Source organism: Myotis daubentonii, chromosome 3 (assembly GCF_963259705.1).
Source record: "Myotis daubentonii chromosome 3, mMyoDau2.1, whole genome shotgun sequence".
Taxonomy (NCBI): domain Eukaryota; kingdom Metazoa; phylum Chordata; class Mammalia; order Chiroptera; family Vespertilionidae; genus Myotis; species Myotis daubentonii.
This window is the reverse complement of record NC_081842.1, coordinates 171,975,237-172,002,621: the sequence shown is the minus strand read 5'-3', so window position 1 is coordinate 172,002,621 and position 27,385 is coordinate 171,975,237. Positions and strand designations below refer to the sequence as shown.

Here is a 27,385-nt window from a genome sequence, read left to right as displayed (position 1 = left end):
GTCGGTGCCCATGCCTTTCTCCTTCTATGGGGAGTAGGCAAGCATCCCTCTGGCGTCATGCTGTCCCCGCAGGGAGGGAGCTTTGGCAGTCATTATAATCACGTTCATGGTCTATCATGGCTAGACGGTGGTAGTGTACCTGAATGGGTTTGGCCAGGATGCTATCAACCTGCTGTTTTACAAAGTCTGTTAATTTTCTAAAAGCCCAGGGGCCGAAAGCTAGGATTAGGAGAAGGCTTATAAGGGGGCCGAGAACAGGAAGCAGGTAGGGCAGGAGTCCGTTCAATCCGGTCCAAAGGGGGTTCTCGAATAATTCTCTCCGTCTTTTCACTAGATCTTCTTGTAACTTCTTTATCTTGTCTCGGACGATCCCGGATTTGTTGGCATAGAAGCAGCAGCGTTCCTGTAGGGCTAAGCATATTCCTCCCTGTTCTGCTGTGAGCAAATCTAACCCTCTTCTATTTTGTAGTACTGCTTCAGCTAATGAATCTATCTGATCTTGGAGATCATTGATAGTGCCTGAGAGAGCTTGGACATCATCAATTAGCTGGTTAGATAATTTATTATAGGTGTGTAATGCTGTCCCTAATCCGGCGGAACCGGTAGCTACAGCTCCTTTTGGCAAAAAAAAAGTCAAGAGAGGTCAATACAGAATGCTTAAGTGCCTTCCCCAGGAGGGAATAAATCCCTTCACATTCTCAAAATATCCAAAGTAAATATTAATTTGTAAGTTAGTTTGGGATAAATGCACAATATACTGTTGTAAAGCATCAAAAATTAACAAAACTTTGTAGAATAATACCATGTAAGAATATTCTTTGCTCTAGGTCATGACAACTTAATTTTAAACTCAAGGTTTGGAATGAGGAACCTAGTTAGCAAAAAAAAAAGCAATTTACAGAAGCAGAGACAGCATGCTATCTAAATTACAGTTCTGGGTCTCCAGAGCACTGAGTTGACACGCTAACTGGAGCCTTCTGAGTTTGGGATAGCTGTGCTGTCCTTCCCAGGTAAAGAAAAAATGTGCCTTCTAAGACCAGTATGAAACTTACAGTTTTTACCTGAATTAATTGTTACCATACTTCACTTTACCGTGCCCCAGGTGGTCTCTGGGCTGTTGGTTGTCTGGTTTGTCTTCCTCCTGCTGGATTACACTTGGAGAACTTTACCTTAAAAAAGAAAAATATTTCTCTTTTACACCAAGTAACCTATAGTGTTACTTCTTGGATGTTGACTGATAGTGCCGCAAGGCCATGTATTCCAAGTCAAAGTCATTAAACATTTATGGTGACTGTACTTATTTTCAGATTTGGTATTTTAACAGCAAATCATTAGATTATCCTGTAAATATTAGTGGAAGATATTTCAAAATATTAAAATTTCTCCTTTTTATTAAATTTAAAATAATGTTTTTAAACAGCGTTCCCTTTCAGCTTATTTGCATATACAGAGGGATCATGGGAAGCCTTCAGTAACTTTTTAGAAGATTTTTACTTTACTAGGATTCAATTGCTTACAAAGATTAGTAAATTTAAATAAGTATTTTTTTTAAAAAGCAAAGCAAGTAAATTTAGTATTTAGTAAACTTCTGATTTACAAGGGGCAAACGCTGCACCACTTCCAGCCTAATTTAAAATGCAGTAGTGAGGATCTTTTAAATAAAAGACATTGCTAGTTTAAATAAAGACTTTGCTACTAATAAATCAATTCTTTCTTTTATTTGGCAGAAATTCCTTATGCAACCAAGCATATTGTATTTTGAAATATTGCACTCGGGAAAAACTTCCAAATACATATCTAATTAAAACGTTTTCAACACTTTTTAAACAGTTCTCAACATAATAGGATCTAGTCTTGACCATGGAATCAATTACTCTTAATTTGTTTATGATATATGCATAACTGTGGTTCTACTGAGAATTTAAGATATCTTTTTAAAATGTATCTACAAGCCTTTTAAGAAATATGAGCTCTATTGTCGGCCCTTATAAAGCCAACTGCTTAAAACATTGGTCTATCATACCACTGAAATTATATTAAGATAGTGATTGCTAGTTTATTAAGTATTAAAAATATTTTCTTAAAAAAAGAGACTTTAAAAACTTTCAGAGCTTTGAATCTTAGATAGCAAATTAAATACTTAGCAGTTTTCAAATCAATACTTTTACATTTAAGGATACATTTCAAATAAAATATAAGGCATTTTCAATTAATAGATTAACTTCTATCATCTAGACTTCATACTAGGCATACTCAGATCAACATTTCAGTATTATAAATCTCAATACTTTTAGATGATTTGAACTTAAAAGTTTTAAGTTTCCAGCTAATAAGCAAAACCATAGCTGTTCACATGTAAACTTGACTATCAACTTCCTGGTGGTACTTTGCCTCAGGGCGGGAAATTTCAAAAGAGCTATTTTAAATCGCCTTGGGAAACCTGTCTGCATTTCTTTCTCAGGTTCATCTTTGCCGTTTTTAAGACCCAAATAGTCTCGGGTTTTTATTCTGTACTCAGCAAAAGGTCAAGTTCAGCTCAAAACTATGTGCACTCGTTTTTAAACTGGCCTTTTCCCTTTACATGTGCACAGAAATCCCAGATGCATTTTTAAATTTGTAAAAGCTTTTCAATTACAAGAAGGACTTTAATTTTAGAATACTTGGGGAGGGGGCGTCCACACTGGATCGCCACGTGTTCCCTCTTTCCTTTCCCCACATCCTGCTTTTGGGGGAAGTTTCAGCAAATGATTCAGATGGCGTATTTTTCCCAAAGTCATGCTTAATAGAAGACATTTTAAATTTTTTCCTATTTTGCTTTCTAAAGTCATGGCTAGCACCCAAAGTTATCTTAGCCAAAGTTTGGTTGTCATAAGATGTTCTCCGGTAATTTTTAAATAAAACATTAAGTAATCTCATTGCGGGAGAGCTTGTAACTCTGCTCTCTCTTGCCACCTTTGAATCTCTCCACACCAGAGGCGGATTCGGTAGCGGGATTTTATTTCTTATTACAGATTTTGGATTCCAAATACAAATTAAGATAAGAAAACACATTAAGATGACCATGGTACTATTTTTTCAGCCTGATTTTAAGGAGTACCTTTTAATATTCCAATTTCTTTATAATTTGGCCTTTTTGCACAGGTGATTCTATTAACGGCAAATTAAACATTTCAGGATTAGGACATGGAGGTGGAGGGAGCCATGAAGGCTATTCCTCCCATTTTTTTTCTTTCTGCTCCTCTTAAGGAGAGGAGGGTGCAAGGGGGAGGAGATCCATCCTCCTTGACCTCTCCTAAAGCCTCTAGGAAATGAAATGCCGTGTTCCACAAGGGGAAACAATTTTTGGCAAGTTCTGATTAACTTTTTGGCAAACTTTTAAGATCTAATGTACCTTTTTCAAGAAACCAAGAGTTATGTTCTATAATAACATGCAAAAACTATAAAAGATTACCTTCTAAAATTTTAACACTTTAAACATGCAAATCAAAAGTCTATAATAAACCATGAGCAAAGGTCAGTGATGAAAGTGGAAAAATTCCTTAAATCTTTCTTTTTAACCCGAAATCCTCGAGCCTTGAGGGACTCCCTGAGCCCCCTGAGAAATGCTTAAATCTTTCTCTTAACCCTTACTCCCCGTGTCCTGAGCGACTCCCTGAGCCCATCTAGAAATACCTCTTGAGAGTTCAATGAGTTGCCCATTATTTTGGCTGGGTAGTTCTCAAGATTCCTCCTCCATGTAAGCCTCTGGGACGTATAAACCCCGTGCCAGGTCAGCTCGGAATTTCTTAAATCACTGGTGATCCTTATGTAACCACTCTCCTTTTACCTTACGGCCTCTGCTCACGTGTCATAGGTCGGGATGTATAAGCCCCATACCAGGATGGCAACCACTAAGACATAGTGAACTCAGAGTTTGCCAGAGAGGGTGACACAGGTCGGGCCAGAGAAAAATTACTCTTCCGAGTGATTCAGAGTTTTCACTGCTGGTTTCGGGTACCTGTCACCCTTCCCCGAACGGCGAGGTGAAGCGCTTATTAGTGGACTGGAGGGAGATCAAGAAAACTAAAAGGGCCAACCAAAGGGGGTGCCAAAGAGGGTGAAGGCTCTCAAGAGGTATTTTGAAATTCTTGTTTGAAAAGTTTCGTCTGCTTACCTTCACAACGATCTGTCTCATGGGTGGGCGAAACCGTGGCGATCTGGATGCCGAGTCTTCACTCGCGAGTCAATACTGCGCGGCGACTCTAAGGGGTGCCTGGCCAGGCGCTTCAAGCAGACGTTCTCACAGGGGGTCCCCAAGCTGCCACCTTGGGCGCCAGACTGCCCCGACCTGCGGGACAACAACGGGGGAACGAAGAGACACCCTAGGAGAATGAGACAAACAAGGGACACGAAAGAATGGAGGCAAGACAATGTTCTGATCAAGCCTCAAATTTTATTCCTACAGCGGCAGGATATATACTGTTTTAGGGACAGGGGGTGGGTAAAGGGGTCTATGGGCAGTAACCTATTACTAGAGATTTATTAGGCTTCTGATGGCTGTGTGCTTATCAGTGGAGATGTGTGATTTAGCGGCTGTGTGAGGGTAATTTATCGTTTAACTGCTGGCCAAATTGCAAGACACAGGTGGTTTCTGGTAATTAGGAGTTTCTGGAGGAACCAGAAACTTATAGTTCTTAAGATGGCTTTGTCTAAGCCATTATCTTTAATGGCTCCCAACACCCTTCCTCTCTGTAAAAAATCAATAAAATATATTTTTTAAAAAATATGGTACCTAATCTGTTAAGTGGGCGTGAATCAAAATTGTTGCAAGTATTACAGGACACTGTGCTTTTAACATATTTCCTGTGACCATCGCATTCAACTGATCATGGCTATTGCCATTGTTATTATCTTGCCATTGTCATTGTTAATATTACACACACCCCATGCCTGTATGTAGCCTTGCTTCAGTGAGCTTTCCAGAACACAAATGTCTACTGTGTTCTTGGTTATTTGCCTAGAGCTGCTCTGCATCTGTGCTCCCCGACTGCTGCCAACTTACCTAGTTTCTGACCTGGTATCTGAGCAGTTTCCGGGGCCAGCCACTCATATTTTGGGTTCCATCCATGCCTTGACTCTCGCAGATTCCTTAGAAGATTTCTGATCTTATTGCTCTACCTCCTAAATGAATGTTAACCAAACCTCAACATGACAACTGCCTTGTTGCTATGCTGCTCAAGAAGGAAGGAGGAATCTTTTAGGAAATTTTCTGAAAGAACAAAAGAATGCCTCCCTCTCTGTTTAAGCCCCTTTGAAGAGCCTATGGCTACACCTACTCTGCACTATAAGCATCTGTGCTGGCTGCGTTACAAACCTGAGGGATATTTCTTTCCATTGTTTACCAGAAAGTTTTTCTTATTCACCACTGACCTAAGCCGAGACCATAAATCCAATCCTCAGGCTTTTCCATTTCTCTATATCAAAGCCTGTGAAAATTAAGATTTTAAAATTATGGTACTGTAAATACATCCATCCAGCTGATTGGTAAGAGGGACACTGCTTTATGGCCAGTACCTCTGAGTCATCTCTTCTACTAGAGTCACTCATAACTCACTTTAGCTCTTCCTTCCTATTCTCTAGTTAGACCTTACTAAAAGATAGCTGCCCCATAACTTACTAAAAGAAAGCTGTCCCAGATCAATCCTAGATCTCAAGATATTGCATAAGAAAGACTAAGAATAGCATTATCCTTGAAATGTTCCATATTTTCTCTTAACCAGTAGGTGCAGCTATAACCACCTCTCCCCCTCCCCATCACAAGGAGAAAAGGAGTTCAGATTTATTAACATAAAAATAGCTACCTGCGTTCCTGCTTTGTGCCAGAAACTATTCTTAAATTTTCTATGAGCTTTTATCACATTTAACATACACAACAAGTCTATGAGGTTGATACTATAATTATCCCCCTTTTAGAGATGAGAAAACTGAGGTCAGAGAGCTTATGACTTTCCCAGATATTTAGACTTGAACATGATCTGACTCCCAAACTTATGTTATAAATCATGAAGTAATATTGTCTCTCCATTTTTACCTTTGAGAAATTATATTTAATATATTCTCACATAAGGGCAAACACAGTGATATCATTTGTACCACAACATTTGGTAACTAATATTATTATAGCATGCTTGCCTATTCTCACCAGATAAAAATTAAATTTGAGAAGATTCCTGTCCATGAAATATCTATAAACCTCACATAGAAAAATGAGGAAATGATTATAGAGGTAACAAAACTATTCTCCAGGATGTCTTTGTTCTGATTGTTTTTAATTAGATTGGTTTGCAATTTCTTGCATGTTACTTTAGAGGTTTTAATGGGCACTCTATGTTGAAACAAACTTTAGTAAATTATCTTGGATGTTTCAAGGAAATTTTCTGAAAGAACAAAAGAATGCCTCCCTCTCTGAGAAATTTGCAATGTTTTCTATGGTAGAATGAGAAATGTATTTATCCCTTTTGTTCAACCCTCTATTGTACACATCTCCTAGTTTCAGTAATAATAGAAATTTTACTTCATAGCATTTCAGAGACAATTCAATCATCAGTTGACTTTTGCTTAATATGAGAAATGAAGTGAAGTTATTCTGTCTGGTTTAGCAAGGTTTATAGTTCCCAATTCCATATTAATAGCTTCATTATAGTTAAGGCTTAACACTGTTTTTAATTTTAATATCTTTACCAAATGCTCAGTTCTCAATAACTATAATAAAATGTGTATTTTAGAAATGTGTAAAAATATGCGGCTCCTCTCCAAGTTTATTTATAAACCTCAGATAGAGCATTTATGCTATTTACTCTGCAGTAAATACAAATATAGCCCTTAGGCATTGCTTTTTTACTTATTTCTTGTTCTCATCGCAAGTTCTTTAGTCAGAGCAGGAAAAATAGCAATATACGATGACCTCTGTGTGGAAGGCACATGCCCCCAAATTTGCAAAAGTCCAAGACTCTATACATTCTCTGAACGTGTCATTGACTCATAGAAAGGTGGACCACAGTCACCCAAGGTTGGTAGTAATTATTGCCATTATTACTATTATATAGAATTTATCAGTGTTCTAGGCTGTGAGAGACTGAATAAATGGCCTATCACCTCTCTCTCACTATAACCCTGTGAGGGTTATTCTGAATTCCACATGATGAATGAGGAAAAAGGCCCAAGGTCTCATGCACAGCTAGGAAGTGACAGAGCAGGAGGGAACCACTGAGTCCCTAAATCTGTGCTCTCTGAATCACTGTGTTTAATGACTGCCAACCACCCTTGTGGGCTTGTCTGAGGGAGCTGGGATGGTGAGGCTCTTGTCCATTGTCAAGAACAGTCAAAGAGTTCATATCGGACCTCTTTATCCCCACTCATCACCCCTACTGAGCTCTTTTGACTATGGTTGTTTTGCTGGATATGCATTTTAAAGAGTCTTTACTGACTTGGGCAGATTCATTTAACAACACAATTTCCAGGCTGTCCTAGGTATAGTTCCTCCACTTCCTTCTTTGAGGCACTGTGTACTGTTTCCCACTCTTACACTGCTCCGTTTTCTCTCTTCCCTTGTTTCTTCTCACGTTCCCTCACCTGGTTTGCATTGTGCTGCTGTTTCCTGTGTTCTTGTTCAGATGTCTCTGCCCTTCCTGCCATCCTCATGAAGTCAGGTTTAGATGGATGTAAAGCAGCTTCACTAAGAGGAGTAAGGAGCTAGGCCACTTGGGTAAAATCCTGACCCCTTCTCTAACTAGGTGTGTAATCTTAACTAATTTACTTCTCCTCTCTATGCCGCTGTTTTCTGTTTTAAAAACCTGTTTCTCAGCTCTAAAATCAATGTTACTATACTAATTCCTATCTCATAGAATTATTATGAGGAATAAATGAGCTAACCCATATGAAAAGTGCTTAGCTTAGTGCCTGGCACAGAGTAACTGCTCACTTAATCAATTTTGTTCTTACATTTGCCTGATGGCAAGTAATTTACATCAGAAAATCCCATTATTTGATGGAGACAGAAATGACTTCAAACATTATAAGGGAAAACCCTTCCCCCAGGAAGAAAGCAAAACAAGCTCTCCCTTTAAGGTGCTTCCCAATCCTTCAGTTCCCCCTGGCCACTACAAAGCATGTTGGCCGACTGCCACTGGGACCTCAGAGACCAAAACATCAGCCAAGTTTTGTTTTTCTCTTAACTCTTGCTATTCCTGTCTCACCAAATCCCTGCCACCCTGCAGAAGGGTGTTGGCAATAGCTTCATATTTGGGTTATGGTTGATCGAGTCTTGTGGTCCTAGGGGACTGGGTAGAAAGCTGGGGATACCATGGCTTTTTGTTCACTTGCCTCACAAAAGTCATGCATCAAAACATATATATATATATATATATATATATATATATATATATATATGTGTGTGTGTATATATATACACACATATATGTATGTGTATATACATATATGTATGTATATACATACATACATACATATATATATATATATATATATTCACTCTGCCGCTTTGTGCCTACGTATGCAAATTAACCGCCATCCTTGTTGGGTTAATTTGCATACTCTCCTGATTGGTTGGTGAGCACAGTGGGAGGGATGGTCAATTTACATGTTTGTCTATTATTAGGTGAGAGATATATATAAGAAATATTTTAATATTTCTATTCACCCTTTCTCTATAATAGAAGTGTCAACCAAATTCACAATCAACAATGACAGATTGGAACGCACGTATGTGATTGGTGCCAGCGAGAGCTTTATATGTATCATGCATGCGCAAGTCAACTTGGCCTTTTATATATAGAGAATAAACTTACTTAATTAGGCCTGTTTTGTAATTTAGCTAAACTTTTTCCAGCCCAGTGAAGCACTTCTCTGTCAGGTAATTGTCAGTAACACAGTAGTAAGTATCAACATGAGGCAGATTATTATTGTAGATCATGCAGGGAGAACAAAGGGTAAAATATTTAACTGTAGCAGTGTTTGACTATATTCTGTGCAGTGAGAAAACCTGAAGTCATTTTCAAGGTCCACCATTTCTTACTTCTTTTCAGTTGGGTCAAGTTTCTAAGCTTTCTAAATCTCCGTTTTCTAGCTAATGAAAAGAAAATAGGATTCCACTGAGTCTCCTATCTACCTACTTCAGGACTTCTGTGAGGATCAAATGAGATGAGGCACAGGAAAATGCTTCAAAGACATTTGGTTAAAGTGCAAAATGTTTCCACCTGGCTATAAAGCAAGTCGTGTTCCTGGGCTGAAGAAAATATTTCTTCTAATTAATTTCCTTTCAATGTGCATGAATTTGTGCACGAGGCCACTAGTAAAACTATAAAGAATAAGGCAAAAGATACTTAACTCAGTAGAGTCTAATGGAGGCTAGTCACTAGGGAGATGAAGCTGGGCGTTGCTATGTGATGTCACTACCTGGTGCCCATAGCCACCGTTTCTGGGCTGGGCTAGGCTGTGGGCCGCATTTTGCACCATGGGTGTTGGCATCGATCATTTGCAATTTGGTGGGGTGTCGCTCTGGGGTGGTGGTGGGGCCTGTGTCCCACTTGGGGGAAGCCAAGTGTTGCTTTGTGGGCACCAGGTCCATGATGTCGTTTCTCTGTAAATGGCCAGTGTGCATCACAGGAGCTCCTGCATTGAGTGTCTGCCCACTGGTGGTCAGTGAGCATCTTAATGACCAGATAGTCAGACACTTAGCATATTAGCCTTTTATTTATATATATATATATATATATATATATATATATATATATATATATATGAGATTAGGTACTTGCTCCAAGGCTCAGACAGAACAAGACTCCATAGCCTGTGCAGAGAATTCAAATTTGAGTCTGCCTGTATTTTTCATATGCTACCATGACCTTGGTGTAGTAGTAGAAAGAGGCACCAGATTTGCTACTAATTTTTAGTGTGCTGTTTTGTTAAGACACAATTTATCAATAAAATCAATCTATAAAATTGATTGCTTTTAAACTGAGTAATATTATAGATTCTATATTTTGAGCCATGTTAATGCTCTAATCATCTCAACTGGTTAGGACAACATGACATCACATTATATTTCTCTTTCTCTTTTATCTCATAGGTTCAAGCACCAAGTACTATCAGTTTTCTCTTCATAATGTCTCTATGTATTCTCTTCCTCTGTCACTCACCATTATAAATCTGGACCTTATTTCAATCCTGGAATCTTGAAATAACTGCAAACTGTCCAAACTGCTAAGATCCACCCAATTTGCCTCCCAGTATTATCTCTCTATATATAAAAGCCTAAGTGACTGTTCGACCGGTAGCTATGATGTACACTGACCACCAGGGGGCAGATGCTCAATGCACAGGCATGGAAACATGGAACAAACTGATGAATCTCAGAGGGAAGGGGGGAGGCGGGTGGGAAGAGATTAACCAAAGATCTTATATGTATACTAGAGGCCCAGTGCATGGATTTGTGTACCACTGGGGTTCCTTGGTCTGGCCTGTGGGGATCGGACTGAAACCAGCAGTCTGATATCCCCTGAGGGGTCCTGGATTGTGAGAGGGTGCAAGCCAGGCTGAGGGACCCCCTGCCCCCCCCTCCCCCCCCCCCCCCCGTGCATGAATCTGTGCACCAAGCCACTAATCTATAATAATAAAAGTATAATATGCTAATTAGACCAGACATCCTTCCAGACAACCTTCTGGACAAAGCCAGGGCTGCAAGGGAAGCCCAGGTCCTGGGCACCTGCCAGCGGCTGTAGGGAAGCCCGGGTCCTGTGTGCCAGAGGGAAGACGGTGCCTGCAGCAAGGGGAAGGAAGCCCTACTCTTGCATGAATTTCGTTCATCGGGCCTCTAGTACATATATAATGTTCTTACTTCTTGATCTTGTCCAAAACCTCAATTATTTGTTCTCTAATGCTTGTGGTATTGTTCTTCAGGCTTCCATGAGAGAAATGCCTAAATTAAGCTTTCTGTTCTCCTCTGTCCACCACCTTTATCTTATCGCTTAACCTTTGCCAAGCATGTTTTTTGCAACTCTCTTCATAGAACTCTTCCCAGTCCGTCAAGGTCCATTCCATGGACAAAAAGGAGCCTTGTCCCTCTAGTTCATCAAGAAACAAATATGTTGAACATGAGCAAAATGCCAAACACATAGGAGCACTTAGTAAATATTTGTTGAATTAATGTATGATTCTAACAAAGGTATTTTTGACTACTTCATTGTACATACAGATATTCTTTAAACCCCAGTGGCACCAATTTAGCAGTTCTGTGACCGTATAGTTTCAGCGAGTTGTTTTATTTTCATACACTTAAGGAAGAATAAGATCACGGAAATCAAAGAAGAGTTTTAAGTTGTCCAAATCAAAGCCCTATTCTCTTATAGACTGGAGGAGGAAGAAGCTCTTCCTGTGTGTCAGGCCCTGTACTGAGTGCTCTATCAGTACTTACTCATTACAACAACATTGTGAGGTAGCTGCTATATTATCCTCATTTTACTGATATAAAAACTGAAATTCAGAAAGTTTAAGTAACTTGCCCAAGATTTTAAAAAAGGTTATATATAACATGGTTAAATCAGGACCCAGACATTCTGGCTATGGAATGTGCAGTCATTAGCATTATATTACGCTACCTCTCACACCACTGCAAAACAGGAAAATATTTAATATATCACCAGGCTAACCCCAAGAATGAAAAAACAAAACGAAAGAACAAACAACAACAAAAAACTCCTAAGTCAGACTCTACAGTCAGTGGAACATCATAGATTCTTATTAGGAAAGATAGTCTTTTAGATTCAGCTCTTGTTTATTTATAATCCCCAGTAAGATGCTCTCCTAGCTGTACTCTTTGTTTTGGCATTAAATTATAACAACCTTGCCATAGCTGGAGCTGTTCTGTTTTCTTTTGAAGGGTCTTTGCTGGCCCTCTGAATGCCACATGGCTAAGAGCAGAATGTGCCTTCTTTAAGGAAACTCTACTTCCTGGAGCTTCTCTGGCATGCTGTCCTAGGAAACTCGGTACTGCAAGCCTCTGAGCAGCTGAATAAAAATGAAGTGGGCATTTGTATTTCCCCATTGATTGAGTTGGCTCAACCTGATGTAGGTTCAGATTCACAAAAGCATAGACAGGCTTGCTTCCAGGTTTGCAATGGAGACGGAGGAAGGCAGACTGTGTGCCCAGCTTCCTTGCAAAGCATGCATTGGATATGTGTTAGTGGTACCTTTTAAAACCAAGGCTCCAGAACTTCCCCTCTCCCACCAATCACAGGATGATTTGTGCAAGATGCCCTACTTCTTCTGCCAATTGGACCCTATTCAAATGAGCATGCAGATCAGAAAGTGTTTTGTATTATTTTTTCACAAGGGTATTATTTTAATAGTGATTTATATTAAGATGCAATGTCTCCTAAATTATAAAAATTTCTTTAAAAATATATTGACTTCCTCATACTCATTTTCTTTCATGTATTGACATTTTTCAAATACTGCATACTGAAATAAAGTAAAAATATGATCATTACAACATGTGGCAAATAACTTCTTCTTGTCTACCATTTTTCTCATTCATTTTAAAAATAATGCTTAAGGCATTAAACTTTATAGATGAAAATACTAATACTATTCATATATTTCATAAAATCAAAGCTAGAAGAGCCTTAGAAAATAGCCACACTTGCATGAAATGCTGACAAATAATTTACATATCGTTCCTATACAGCATTCTGTTTACACCATGTAATTATAATCTTGATATCATAATTTGGGTACTCTGTTGAACTTAAAATTTTAATACTTAAAAATCATTGTTCCTGTCCATAATTGATGAGTGGATAAACAAAATATGGTACATATTTATGCAATGGAATATTATTCAGTTTTAAAAAGAAAGGAAGTTCTGATACATGCTATACCATGGGTGAACCATGAAAACACAATACTATGTGAAAGAAGCCAGACACAAAAGGTAACATATTGCATGATTCCATGTTTATAAAATGTTCAAAACAGATAAATCTATAGAAATAGAAAGTACATTAATTGTTTCCAGGGGCTGAGGAAAGGGGAGAATTAGGGGTGATTGCTAACAGGTGTGGGGGCTCTTTGGGGTGATGGGAATGTTGTGGAATTAGTGGTGATGGTTCTACAACATATTGAATATACTAAAAAACATTTTAAAATGGCAAGTTTTGTGTTCTGTGAATTTTATCTCAATTTTTTAAATGGCAAAAGTCAATGTTCCAATCAAGAGTATCATGGTCAGTATGGCCATAACTAGAATAAGAAATAGGTTCTCAATCATGAAGATGTCATAACAGGAGGATGATTGAGCAAGGGAAAATTTGGTGACATATTTAAGGGCATATGAAAGGATAAAACTGCTACTGCTGTTACAACATGTAAAAATGATCTTTCCCAGGAACTAAAGTTAAATTTTTTATAAGAAGCCAAAATCCTCAAGTAATACAATCAATCATCCCAATATTGTCAAATGTATAGGAGTTTGCACATAAACACAGTCTATTTACATCATTAAGGAACTAGTCCCCAGAGGCGGTTTCCTCTCTTTTCTGAGAAAGAAGGATGAAATTTTCATCAGATGCTGCTTCTGGATGGCGAATTTCAAATGAAAATTGTATACACAGGAACTGTGCTGCAAGGAACTGAGTAGAGGTGAAAATAATGTCCTGTCAACTGGTGACTTTGGAATGTCTTGTCTAGAGGATGGTGGGTTGTATTCATCTTCTGACTTAAAGCAGATTCCCCTGAAATGGACAATACCAGAAGCTCTTAATTGTGGGAGATACGGTCCTGAGAGTGATGCATGGAGCTTTGGCATCCTCCTCCAGGAGACCTTCAACTTAGGGGTCTGTATATACCCTTTTTGCCACTGGAGATTTTATCCATCTTTTCAGATTTAAATGAATCGCTGCCTTTTTCTTTGCCTGAAGATTTTGACTTATTTTTTTCCTTGTCTTTCTCATTTGGATAAGGAGAATCACATGGATTTTCACTTTTGTGTTTTGAAACCGCCATTGTTCCGTTTTCTTCTTTTCGCCTCTTGGTTAAGTCCGGTAGCACTTCCCGGTCATTGTTTGAGTGATGCCGTTTCCGCTCTTTTCTATCCTTTTCATCTTTTTTCTCTCTTTCTCTGGATCTTTCCCTTGACTTGTCCAAATCTTTCTTGTCTGTTTCTCTCTCCTTACTTTTGATTAGTGGTGAAGGAGTATGATTAAGGTAGAGCTTTGCTGAAGACTCCTTGAGTTCGATGAGACTGTCCTTTATTGTTGAGGTATGTGATGGCAAAGGGTGTATATCAATTTTACGGCGTTTTTGTTCCCTTTCAGGCTCAGTAATATCTGATCGGGGAACATTTGACTTCAAGGGCCCAGAAACTGGTCTTTTTTCTCCTCCTTTAACATTTTCTTTTGATTTTATTTCCTTTGCTATATCTCTTTCTCTGAATGACTCCCTCTCTATTTCCTTTTCTTGAGTCAATTTTGATTCTATGTTGGGGACAGTGGTCTTGAATTTCTCATCTTTAGCTTTTTCTTCCTTCTTGAATTTTTCTTTCTCTTTGTTGGTCTTAGGTGTTCTTTCCTTTGTCTCTCTTGCTTTTTCATCTTTATTTGGCCGTTCTTCCTTTGGTTTTTCTTTACTATCTTTACTAAGTACCCTGGCCTCTGGAGTAGTAGCTGGAGCCTTTTCTCTTTTCTCCTTTTCTTTCCCTTTCTCTTTGTCATTTTCTTTAATGATTTTGCTGCTATTAAAGCCACTATTGCCATTGTTTGAATTGCCTTTCAGTGTGGCACTAGAAGCTTTATTTACAGCTTTCACACCACACTGAGATCTCTCCCTTGATTTATCATTCTCCTCAGCACTGCTTTCATGAGATTTAGATGCACTTCCTATGGAAGATGAAGACCCACCACCAGGCCCATTTTGTACACTGGCAACTGCATTCTTTGGAGTGGGGTCTTTGTGATGAAATTCATTTTCAGGTATCATGTATGACTTCCTACATTTCAACTGCCCGGAGTAGCCCATAGCTAATGCATATAGATCAGGCCTTTTCTCTTTTTCTTCTTGGCAGATTTTATGCACTCTTCTTTCCAAAGCCTGACCCAGATTTAAAACTTTCGGGTAACAAGGAAGTATTTTTGTTAGCACAATCAAGATATTCCTAATGTGAATATATTCACCTGTTTCAAGGCAATGTACTGATGCCTTAGTTAGTTTGTAATGCCATTTATGTACAACATGTCGAAAATTTTCATAGTCTAGTTGATCAGCTTTATTTCCACCATCGAATCCAGTTGCCCGTAATATAGTGAGGAATCCTGGATAATTTCCACATTCCTTTTCGTATGTGGCTCTATCACTGTGCCACCTGGTCACAGTCTCTAACATGCAGCAAAGAAATCTCCCATATCGACTAGCTTCATTTTCAGTACAGCTTGCAACTGTGAAAATTATGTCAGAGAAAACTCGATCATAGCAAAGAAGTGTGGAAAAATTTGGAGTTTTCTGTTGATGTACCAATTCAACAAAACGAGCACAGTAAACAGCATCAATTGCTGAAAAAATACATCGAGGAAATATACACAGCTGTAAAAATTTCGTGATGGTCTCATTTTTGGTAGATTTTGCTAAAAGCCAGTTGTCCTTTTCCAGTTTCAGTCTCTGTAGAACTCGCTGTACATGTTCCATCTGTTTCTTTTCTTCTTCAAGAAGCTTGTCCTGAAGAGCACTACAGCGCTCCTTTTCTTTCTTCTTTTTATTTGGAGGCATTTCTTGATTGTCATCAATTGCTTTCATCTGGACTTTAAGTTTACTGACTTCCCGTTCATAGCTGGTGTGTGGAACTGCAAGGTCATACATTGTCAATGACCAGAATGTGGCATAGAATCGAGGGCTGATGTCATCCCAGACTTTGGAAACATGTAATGAGACCACTGCTTCATGGACAGGGGCCATCACCATTTCACATGATGTAATGTACTTGTGGACTTTATGTTGCTGTTTACTTCCCTTGTCTGATTTTTTAAGTTCATCATATTTGGATGAAATATGGTGTGCATACATTGGCCTAGACAAGAAAAATGCTGCATCATGAGGTATATGAAATTCGTTACAGAGCACATCAATTGAAGGTACTCTCTTTATATAATCTTCTGTGCTCAGATTAGATGCTAAAAATCCACCAAACTGTACCAGGGTATCATGACATTGATCATAGAGCTTTCCCACAAGTTTCAAATGTTTCTCTCCACCTTCCTGAAATATTACGCCATTCCTCTGCTGAGCTATAATCAAACAAAGGGGAAGAGCAAGATCATAGTCCAATAGTGCATCCTTTAATCTCTGGGAGGATTTTTTAGTGTTTCTGATCTGGCCAAAATAACCTCCCTCAGCTTTTAGTTGCTCTCCACCAGTCATGGCCTCTAGTTGCTCCATTGTCATTTCCTCGGTAATTTCTATTCCTGCCATTTTTTGTACCACTTCTTTCAATATAAGCAGGTCAAAACTTCTTCCTGCCTTTAGCTGATTAGCCACATATTGCAGAAGACCAGCAAGATCTATTGGGTATTTACGAAAAACTGCACCACAGAAACTAGCAAGACTCTGAAGCCAGCTTGAAATGGTTGTATCATCGTGTTTCATTCTTTCCTTTTCTGGATTTGCTAAAGCTTCAATGATACAATAGGCCAAGACATCATAATTCAATGAAGTGAGGTATTTCAGTGAATCTACTACAGGTGTTATTAAGTTATCATACTTCTGTATTTGTGACAAGATATAATCAAACAAAATAGTTGGATTGCTGTGGCTCAATTTCCCAATTTGTCTTCCAGAAGGCTTCACATTTTCCTTGGTTAGACGTTTCATGATATATTTAACTTTGTCTATTGTTTGAGCTTTAACTTTTACTAAAAGTGGGTGACTGTTATAAGTTTCATTCTTCCACTGGCCATACAGACGATACCTATGCTGATATGGAAATGTTTTAAACATTCCCCATAGTTCCTCAGACATACAAGCATTGCAGTCCATTAGAGAAAGAGATGGAAGTAGTACCTGGTCAGTAATGCCAAGTAAACAGCTAAGAATAACTTCCATTTTCTCTTTATCTTCTTGTTTTCTTCCATCAGACTGAAACTCCTTCATAAATGATTTGCCTATGCGCACCACTTTTGCAAATAAAATGGGATCACGAGAAAGGTGGGGACCAAGGTAACAGAACATATTGAAGACATCTGTCCTCAAATCCTCAAAGGTCTCTGCTTGTTTTGGTGCTCTCTTATTTTGCAAAGCATTAACAGGTGAGCCTTTAGCACCTTTAGGAACACCAACTCTTTGGTAGAGAGGCTCAATAGTTATGTGAATAAGCTTGCAAATAGCAAGAGCTATTAGCTTATGTGAAGCAGCATAGTATGGAGGCATCTGATCCATAATGTTCTGTGCATGCTGCCAATCGCCAATCTTTAATAAGGCTTCTAACAAACCAAGTTTTTGGTTGTCAGGTGGCTTTTCTACTTTCTCCTCCTCTTTTTCCTTTTCCTTCTCTTGCTTATCAATTTTTTCAGAAGACAATACAACTACCGTAAGTTTTCTGACAATTTCCTTAGCTTCCACCATTTCTCGTTTATATTCATCCATAATGCAATTATCAGCTGGAAGAAGATGTACATAAAGATCATTTAAATCAATAAGATTAACTTGTAGGAGCACTGCTGCAACTCTGTATAAAGATGAAGGAGTCTCTCCATTCGGCTCCTGGTAAAACTTGAATTTGAACCCAAGCATATAACAAAGTGTTTGCGGTTCACACATACTCATATAAGATTCTAATAAAGATATAAAGAAGTCATTATATTCTGGTCTGCATTCAAACACTTCTAAAATGACATCCAAAACTCTATTGGGATCTAGATTAAAGCATCCTATTAAAGATTTTATATTTTCTAAGATTAAATCACTAGTAATATTTCCCGATAAATCTTGCCCCAATTCAGCAATCAGCTTAGCATACCCTTCATTCTCTTCTCTTAACAAATTGAACTTTTGCTGCTTATAAAAGAGTTTTGTCTTGATTTTCACTGACCTTTGATTGAATTGCTGTGATTGTTTGATAAGTCCTAATGATTCCAATGTTTCTGGATCCAGGCGTTCCTTTAGAATCGTGTCTGAAACGAAATACAAACACGCTAACACCAACTGCGTAAAACAGTCTCTCTTGCTCTTCTCTTCTAAACAGGTTGTCTCAATATCTAACATGCAAAAGACATCAGCAAGAATGGAGGGCATATCCTCCCGAAATTCGCTGATGTCATTTAAAACACTAGATGCTTGTTCGGGCTTCAGATTTCCTTTAATGACATGGTGTGATAGCTCATAGAGAGCTCGCTGGAAATCTCTGTAAGTCGAACTGCCGTGGCTTCTGTTTTCGCTGAGAAGCCAACATAAGTCCAAAAAGTCGCTCCTCCCTGTCTTCTCCCAGCTCTTTATCCACTCGACCGGGACCGACACCGACGCCGCCTCCATCTTCCCCGCCTTAGTAACAGAGGCCGGAAGGGCAGCGCGTCAGCGTCAGCGTCAGCGCGGGGGTCAAAGGGAAGTACCGCCCACGAGGAATGCTGGGAACTGCGCATTCGCTTTTCGAGTTTCCGGCCCCAACCATTTCTGGCCCCGCCAGTCTTCTCCCCAGACAGCGGTTTTTTTTAAAGGGTGAGTGCATCTGTCGTGGCTAAAAAAAAAAAAAAAAAAAAAAAAAAAAAAGATCTGTGACGCCAGGTGCCGTCCACTCGCGTCCTCCGGGTTTTCCAGCTTAATATGAGCCCTGGGAAAGGCGTTCCTCAGAAAAGCCTCGGTCTGGATCGTGTGCTCCAGTTGTTTCTGCAAACGTCGGCTCGGTGATGTTAGGTTTCGGTTCCGTGCTTGACTGGGGCAGTGATGGGATCTCGACGTGCACAGGTTGAACAGTCAGGGCTCCCGTGTTTATAAGGCGCATGCGAGGCGCACCGCACCGCGGGCAGGAGCGGGTGTGCTTCCCGAGGCGTGAGGGTGACCGGCCCGCTCCGGGTGCGGGGGCGCAGGCGGGGTCGAGTGGAGAATACACTTGGCTGAGCGTCCAGCAGCCCCGTCGTCACTCGCTCCGTTACTCTCTGGAGTAGTCGTAACGTAGGGATTTTTGGAGGCCCAGACGCCCAGAGTCAAGTCTCCATCTGATTCCGTGAAATCGCTCTCGGGTTCTGTCCAGAGGCTTGTGACCTAAGACGGGAATGTCCCACGCCTCCCGGATGGACAGCGTTGCTCGTCAGTCACTGCCCCAGTGCAGCCTGCATCAGACACTTCACCAAAGGTGAATTGGATTGTGTGTTTGAAAATGTGAAAGCTGCTCACTGTGTCTGGGTTTTAGAAGGTCTAAAATAAACTGCGTTCTCTCTCTCTCTCTCTCTCTCTCTCTCTCTCTCTCTCTCTCTCTCTCTCTCTCTCTCTCTCTCTCTCTCTCATTTGAGCATGACAGTCAATGCAGATTTCTCCGTTCTCTCCTACACAGGTTTGGGTCTCTTAGCCCTTGCCAAGCAAGCATTCTCCAAACACATGAGGGAAATAGGCCACTTCATTGGTCTGCCCGCCTCTGGCAATGGGATTGGGATAGATGTTTGGGGACAACATGGATGGATATACAGGGTATTATTCTAAGATAAATAAGAGAAGTAAGCCAGGCAGAGAAAGAAATGCCCTATAGTTTCACTTATCTGTGGAATCTAAAAACAAAGCAAACAAACAACAACAAAAGAGACTGATTGAAACAGAGGCCAAAGGTATGGTTGCCAGAAAGGCGGGGGTGGGGAGATGGGTAAGAAACAGAAGGTGAGTAGCCAGTAATATTGTGGTAGGTTTACATGCTGACAGGTGATTACTAGAATTAGTGGGGTGATCACATTGGAAAAGTTGGGAAAATGCTGAATCATTACATTGTATACCGGAAACTAATAAGTTTTTTACCAGTTATACTTAAATAAAAAATAAATTATAAAATGTTTGCCCATAAACTTTCGTTAGTAAAGGAACATTGCTAACCTATGGAGGACACTTAAGATTTGGAGCATTTGTGATTCAATGTCAAGTACTTAATACTTTTTGGATTTTTTCCATTATAATAGTCTTCTGTCTCAGATTATAGGTCTATTTTAATGTTAGTTTGCCCACTGGAGTGTGAGGCCCATGAGGATGGGGGAATGGCTTTATAAAATTATTTGTACCCAAGAAACTAGCCATTTACTTTGCATGTGATGAGTTTAAACGAAGAAATAAAAAAATAATGTTTAGTAGGAACAATTTTATCCCAGAGTCTCACATACCATGAACCAATCATAGACCTGTTCCAATGACAGTTTCTCTTCATTGCAAAAAGTTTTCTGAAACCAGGAACAATTGCATTCCTTCCTTTCCTGCTCATTTCATCCGGAGAGCAAGGCTGGCTTCCTGGGTGTGCAACCTGTGCAGTAGCATAAGGCTTAGAAGGGCCCTGCATTTGGTGTTAGTGCTCTGTTGTTGCTTTCTTGGAATTCTTAATAATTTTTGAACAAGGGGCCCACCGTTTTTATTTTGCACCTAGCTCCACAAATTACATGCCAGGTCCTGCCTGAGCTCCTACTATGTACATGGTGTGGTAGCCTGGCAGCTGTGGATTAGCCTGCCCTTCCAATTTGGCTTTTCTTGTCCCAAGTTGAATTCATAAGTAATGGCTGGGTTTGTGATGTGGTTCCCTTGGTTTAATAAGGGCCCTCCACAGCAGCCATCATATCAGGGAGCAGCATCCCTTCTCACCTAGGCTTCAGACTGACACTTTGGTTTTAAAGTGTCAGCAGAATGTTTAGAGAAAGGGACCTGGGGAGGGGTTACCACATATAAATGACTTCCAGGCCCTTTCCTCCAGCTGGGGACAAGAGAAAGGAAAAGGAATCTGAGCCCTAAAAGCTTCTCACGAGATCTCCGGGGAACCATGTTTTTGGACCCCTTTCTCCTGCTTCTTTCCTAGGACTCAAGTATCCTATGATAGGTAAATGCTTCTCTGACTTTAATGTGTACAGGAAACATCTTCTAATCTTGTTAAAACGCATGTTCTGATGCAGTAGGTCGGAGGTGGGGTTGAGATTTCTGCATTTCTAATAAGCTGCCGATCCATGGACCATACTTCGGGTAGCAAGCTGACAGATTTGCCATGTTTCAGGCTTGGGCAGATCCTAAATTTCTGTTTCATCCTGGCTTATGTTTGAGCTACCTTCTTTCCCTAAAAGCAGTCTGATTTACCCTATCTTTCTAATACATGTGCTGGCGGAATTTCGCCAGCACAAGTGCTTGCATGCATGCATGTATGACTTAGAATGCTATGAGATTCAAATAAAAGAAAAGTCTGACTCAAAAAGCCTTAAACAATGAGATTTATTATCTTACACAATTGAAAAGCAGAGAGTGCCAAAAACAGGCTCTAGGCGCAGAAGCGCACATGACTTCATAGTTTCATCAAAGATCTGGGCTTTCTTCTCTCTGTTCTGAAATCCTCGGCATTGCAAAGTGGCTATGACCGTTACAGGCATTGCCTTCACATAAAACAGCGTCCAGATGCAGAAAGGAGCTATCTCTGGATGTCTCTGTTTAGAACCCAGATATGTTTTCCAGGAGCCCCAATCAAACGTCTCACATTTCAGTTCAAGAGTCTATTTCTAACTCATAAATTTAGCCAGGGGAACATGATGACTGTGATGTCTTAGGCAGGATAATCAGGGTCCACTTGCTGGAGGCAGGGAGGAGAGGCTTGGCGTTCCTTGAAACACGTGGATGTGAGGAGGAGCAGATATCTGAAAAAAAGTCCAGGTTATGTTGGAAAGAGGAAATATGTTATGATTGGGGAGAGAAGGAATGGGTACTGGCTTGGCAACCGGCCCAGTGTCTACTCATACACACTCCCCAACAAAAGGCCTTCATTTCAAGAAGGGCAATAGAACATTTCATCCAGATCTGCAGCAGGGAGCCTGGAGGCCCAACTCTTTTTTCCTTCACTGGACTAATTATCCCTGAAACTGACCTCTAAAATGTTTGGTTTTATTTTAGAAAAATAAACTTAATTGCAACTTTTTCCTGGGCAGCTGATCATGGATGCTTAATTACACTGCAGGACAGAAACAGTTGTGTGACTACAAAATAAATACCAGATTGATTTTGCTGTTGGCTTTACTTTATTATGTAAGTTCCATTAGTAATGTCATCCTCATAGCAAATATACCTAGACAAATAGAGGGAACTCTGAAATCCAACACTTTCCTGATATTTGTTGAAATCTCACGATTTAGCATTGTGCAGCCTGGTTCTGTTTAGACACTAGATGAATTTTACAGTAAATAACTTTTTAAAAACCAGACTTCTTGATAACAATCCTGGAAGACCTAGTGAACTTCCAAAAACTACTTTTTAAAGTATGTTAAGAGAATTTGTCCTTGGTAAAATTCGTATAGCTAGAATATGCACTGAATGAAACTTCTGTCTTCATTTCTTTATGAACTAGAGGCCCAATGCACAGATTCGTGCATCAGTGGGGTCCCTTCGCCTGGCCTGCGGGGATCAGTGGACCTCCACATCTCCGCAGCCCGGCCTTACCCGCCAGATCATCAGGCTCCAGCCCGCTGTCCGCATTGATCCCACACAGCACAAAGCGGTAGGCGGCTGGGGAGGATCCCAAGCCCAGGCTGGGCGCCACGGCCCCACTGTGCGCCCCACTGTGCCTGCTGCTGCCGCCACTCGGGCACGCAGGGGGAGTGTCTGTGGGAGAGGCTCACACTGCCACAGCTACTCTGGCCATCAGTGAGCCCGGTGTCAGGTGCCCATCTGTCAGCTGAGCGGCGCTCGGCACTCCCGCTGTGGGAGCACACTGACCACCAGGAGGCAGCTCCTGCATTGAGTGTCTGCCCCCTGGTGGTCAGTGTGCGTCATAGCTACCGGATGGTCGTCTGGTTGTCCGGTCGCCCGGTTGCTTAGGCTTTAATATATATATATATATATATATATATATATATATATATATATATATTACTAAAAAAGTATAAAAAGGCAGAACAACCTGGTTGGTACATTCACAGACTATGAAGTCCAGTACCTGAGTTAAAATCTGAGTTATGTCACTGACTAGCTGTGTGACCTTAGGCAAGTTACTTAAACTGGTTTTGTTTCGGTTTCCTCATCTGTCAAATGAGGATAAGAATAGCACCTATTTTTCTCAGCTGTTGTGAATATTATGTGTGCATAAAGAGAAGAGTACTTGGTATTGAGTAAAACCCCTGTAAATATTAACACATTTACATGTTGTTATTTGCCTTCCACATGGTAGGCCCTGTATTACGCACTTTGTCTGTAATCCTCAAAACACTCCTAAAAGATTATCTGGTATTGCAAATACCAATGGAAAATAATAGCTAACATTAAACTGAGCACCTACTATGACTATGTATCAAGCACTGTTTGGGTACAAAGCAGGCATCATTTCATTGAAGCCTCATAATAACCCACAGAAATACGGTTTCCCCATTTTACAGATAAAGAAACTAAAGAACAGATCAATTAGGAAAAATACTTTGGCCTTTTTAGCTGTCAAAAGCTAGCCTAAGGGCATGGTGAAGGAAAATCATTATGAAAAGGAAAAGAGAACTGCATTACTCTATAAAGTGAAGTTGGAATCATTTTAAGTATCCAGGAATTGCTTAGGAGTAGGCTTAGAAAGGATGGAAGTGAGCAAGGATCTGTAGCAGAGTTGAGGGCTGAAAGGCAATAAAAAAAAAAATTGGCAGATCTCTGTGATAATAATGACCTGCAATTTTTAAGAAGAGAAATATTTATAATTTGATCTTAAGTAACCTGCTTTGCTATAATGTAACTCTTTCGTTGTTATTCCCTATTTGTTATTGTTAACATTTATTATCCACTACTCTTTAATGTGTGATATTTAGGGGAAGTTGGGGGAAAAAAGAAAGTATGGCCTGAAATATTAGCATAAAGTGCAGAGAAAAATAAAAATCAGCTATGAAAGAAAAAACACAATCTCAAGAATTTAGTGTAAATAGATCATCTGAATAAGGTATGCCTAAGAGGAATATAACCCACCCGGTAAACCTTGGAGTCACTGAGTGGAGAGTGTGTGAGTGTATCATAGTCTATAGCAGTAATTTTCAACCTTTTTCATGTCATGGCACACATAAACTAATTACTAAAATTCTGTGGCACACCAAAAAATAGGTATAATTTTGATTGATTTATAAAAATAAAAATAATAGAAATTACCTACCCTTTTTGTTCAAAAGTGACTTTTTAAAAAACCAGGTGCCTATACTTATATATAGGATTGTTGGTACGAAGAATTAACCAATCAGATCCAACCTTTTTATGCAATGTGAGCAATAAGATGTGACTCAATTATGTGACCTATATATTTATGGTTCAAGACAGGGCATTCATACTGGCCAGCTATTGTGTTGGCTATTGTCATTTTTTTAATTAATGTTTTTATTGATTTCAGAGAGGAAGAGAGAGGGAGAGAGAGATAGAAACATCAATGATAAGAGAGAATCATCAATTGGCTGCCTCCTGCACATTTCCTACTGGGAATGGAGCCTACAGCCCAGGTATGTGCCCTGACTGGGAATTGAACTGTGACCTCCTGGTTCATAGGTCATTGCTCAACCACTGAGCCACACTGCTGGGCAGGTTGTCACTTTTTAATTTGACAATCTAACAGAAAAGAGGTCAGCACCCCTGACTAAATAGTCAGGTATTGCATGTTTTAAAACTTTTTGTGGCACACTGTCACACCAGTTGAAAATCGCTGGTCTACAGGGTTGGGGCTTGTGGCATTTCCACTTCAATATTGAGAAGTATAACATAGACCAGAGGACTTGGGGCTATCCATTTGGCTGACTCCTAGATTATTTGGAGGGACACACTATGTTGTAGCAAGAAGGGACTTTGACAACACATACCTAGTCCAGAATCTTCCTTTAACAGATTTGGAAACCAAGACCAGAGAAGAAAGTGACTTGCCCAATTCCAGATAAGGAGAGGCAGGGGAAAGACCATGACCAGATTGCCTGACTATGAACCTGGCCGGCAGTCTACTCTGCCCCGTCTTTCACAAGGGATGATTAATTCTGTGCCCTGTTGGAGGCTTTGGGAAAGTCCTAGTGGTTTAGAGCTCTCCAGTGGCTGATTGGCTTAGCATCTGGGAAATTCTGAATCACATCAGAATGGAATGTTTTGTTTACTTCCTACCCACAGTGCTAACAGGGAGAAAGGGCTCTTCCCCCCTAAATTTGTTGGAAGCAGTAAATGATTTCCCATTTTATCTGGTCTCACTCGTATCTAATGTCTTGCTTTGGCCGTCTTTTTGTTAGTTTCAGAGAAAAAATGTTATTTGAAATATTTGACTTATTTTCAGAAGTTAGCAAAGAAAAGGAAGAAAGTCTCTTCCTTAACTCTTCTTTTAGTAAACCTGCTAATGTAATAGTAACCTATTACTAGTGGCAAATGTACTGCAGAGGTCCCACGTAGGGCAGTCAGTACACCCCAGGAATAAATTTAGATTCACATGGGCTGTACAATTTTAATATATTTACAATGTTATACATTTTTCTGAGGTACTAATAATTCATAGACAAATATCCTGAAAGCAAGTCAAATTTGAAGGATGTTTCATATTCTCTCCCCAGCTCTTTTAAGTGTCAACATCCAACTAGTTTTCTATTTTAGATGTTTCAGCACCATCTATTTATCTATCCAACCATACACATGATCATAGATGCATTTAGCAAATATTTATTGAATACTTACTGCATGGCAAGCATACTGCTAATCATTAAGGGTTCAGTATTGAGTAACAAACACATAGCTCTCCACTGTCATGAGTTTTCATTCTCTTGTCCTCACCACTTGCTCACCTGCCCCAATTCCCATTCCCCATTCAAACTTATAGTAAATTTCTAATCTTTTAATAATTCTACTCCAATGCTTTTTTTGAGTACAGCATTTTCTGTGCTTATCTATTACTAGAGGCCCGGTGCACGAATTCATGCATGGGTGGGGTCCCGTAGCGTGGCCTGACACCACCAGCGGGAATTGGGCCGAAACCAGCAGTCCAACACCGCCTGCCGTTTCTGCCTGCCGCTCCTGCTGCACCAGCTACACCTGCTGTGGGCTCATGCCCAGTCAGTCCTGATTGGGAGAGGCACATGCTGCTGCATTGATGCTCGCCAGCCATGAGCCCTGCATCTGGCGCCCGTCCCAAGAGTGGTGGGGGAGGCCGGGACACAATCAGCCCTCTGGGCAGGTAGAGTGGTGGGATGCCCTTGCCAGCCCAGGATCTGGATCCGTCCCACTGATGTTCCTGCCAGTTGTAGGGAGCCACCTGGTGGCTGCTTTTATATCATTTCTTCCTTATGGAGCCTCTAGGGAGGGGAATCGGCCACAGTGCCTGAGACCGACTTCCAGGAGGCCAGCCGTGCTGCCGAGATCATGCTGGCAGTACTGGTCTGTTGGTGCCTGGCCCATTCTCTGGAGATTGGACCTGCAGGACTACTGGGGGAGTGAGTGGCTGCCGCTGGGCTGGTGGACTGCTGGGATGGGTCAGTCAGCTGAGTGGCACTCCCACTGTGGGAGTGCACTGACTACCAGGGGGCAGCTCCTGCATTGAGTGTCTGCCCCCTGGTGGTCAGTGCATGTCATAGCGACTAATCATTCAGTCATTTGGTCATTTAGGCTTTTATATATATAGACTAGAAGCCCGATGCATGAAATTCGTGCAAGAATAGGCCTTCCTCCCCCAGGCTGCCGGCACCGGCTTCCCTCTGGCACCTGGGGCCTGGGCTTCCCTCCGGCCACTGGCTGGTACCCAGGACCTGAGCTTCTTTTCAGCCGTTGGCAGGCACCCGGGACACGGGCTTTTCTCTGGTTGCCAGCAGGCACCTACGACCTGGGTGTTCCTCCGGCCACCAGCAGGCACCCAGGACCCGGGCTTCCTTTGCAGCCCCGCCTTCATCCGGAAGGTTGTCCAGAAGGACATCCAGTCTAATTAGCATATTATGCTTTTATTATTATAGATTCTGCCTTAGAGTCACATGTACTTCATTTCTTCGGTAATACTGTAATGCCTGACCTCCCTGCTACCAAAGTGGCCTCACCATGGTCCATCTCCTCCACAGTACTAGCAAAGTCATCTTCTTCTAAGAAGATCTGATCACCAATCTTAGCATCACTCTGAGCAGGGCACCAGATATTAAGTGCCTCTCAATGGGGTGCAATGTAAATTATACAATACCAC

At 40.6% G+C, this 27,385-nt stretch overlaps 2 protein-coding genes across 2 annotated transcripts in view; one reads left to right on the top strand and one right to left on the bottom strand.

Moving 5' to 3' along the window:
* SGIP1 (SH3GL interacting endocytic adaptor 1) overlaps nucleotides 1-27,385 on the top strand; it is a 214,341-nt gene that overhangs the window by 16,682 nt on the left and 170,274 nt on the right. The gene's annotated exons all lie outside the window — the stretch shown is intronic.
* LOC132230970 (THO complex subunit 2-like) lies at nucleotides 13,488-18,683 on the bottom strand. Its single transcript, XM_059689263.1, has one exon. It carries the CDS (start codon nucleotides 18,562-18,564, stop codon nucleotides 13,876-13,878), a length of 4,689 nt encoding a protein of 1,562 aa, XP_059545246.1. The 5' UTR covers nucleotides 18,565-18,683; the 3' UTR covers nucleotides 13,488-13,875.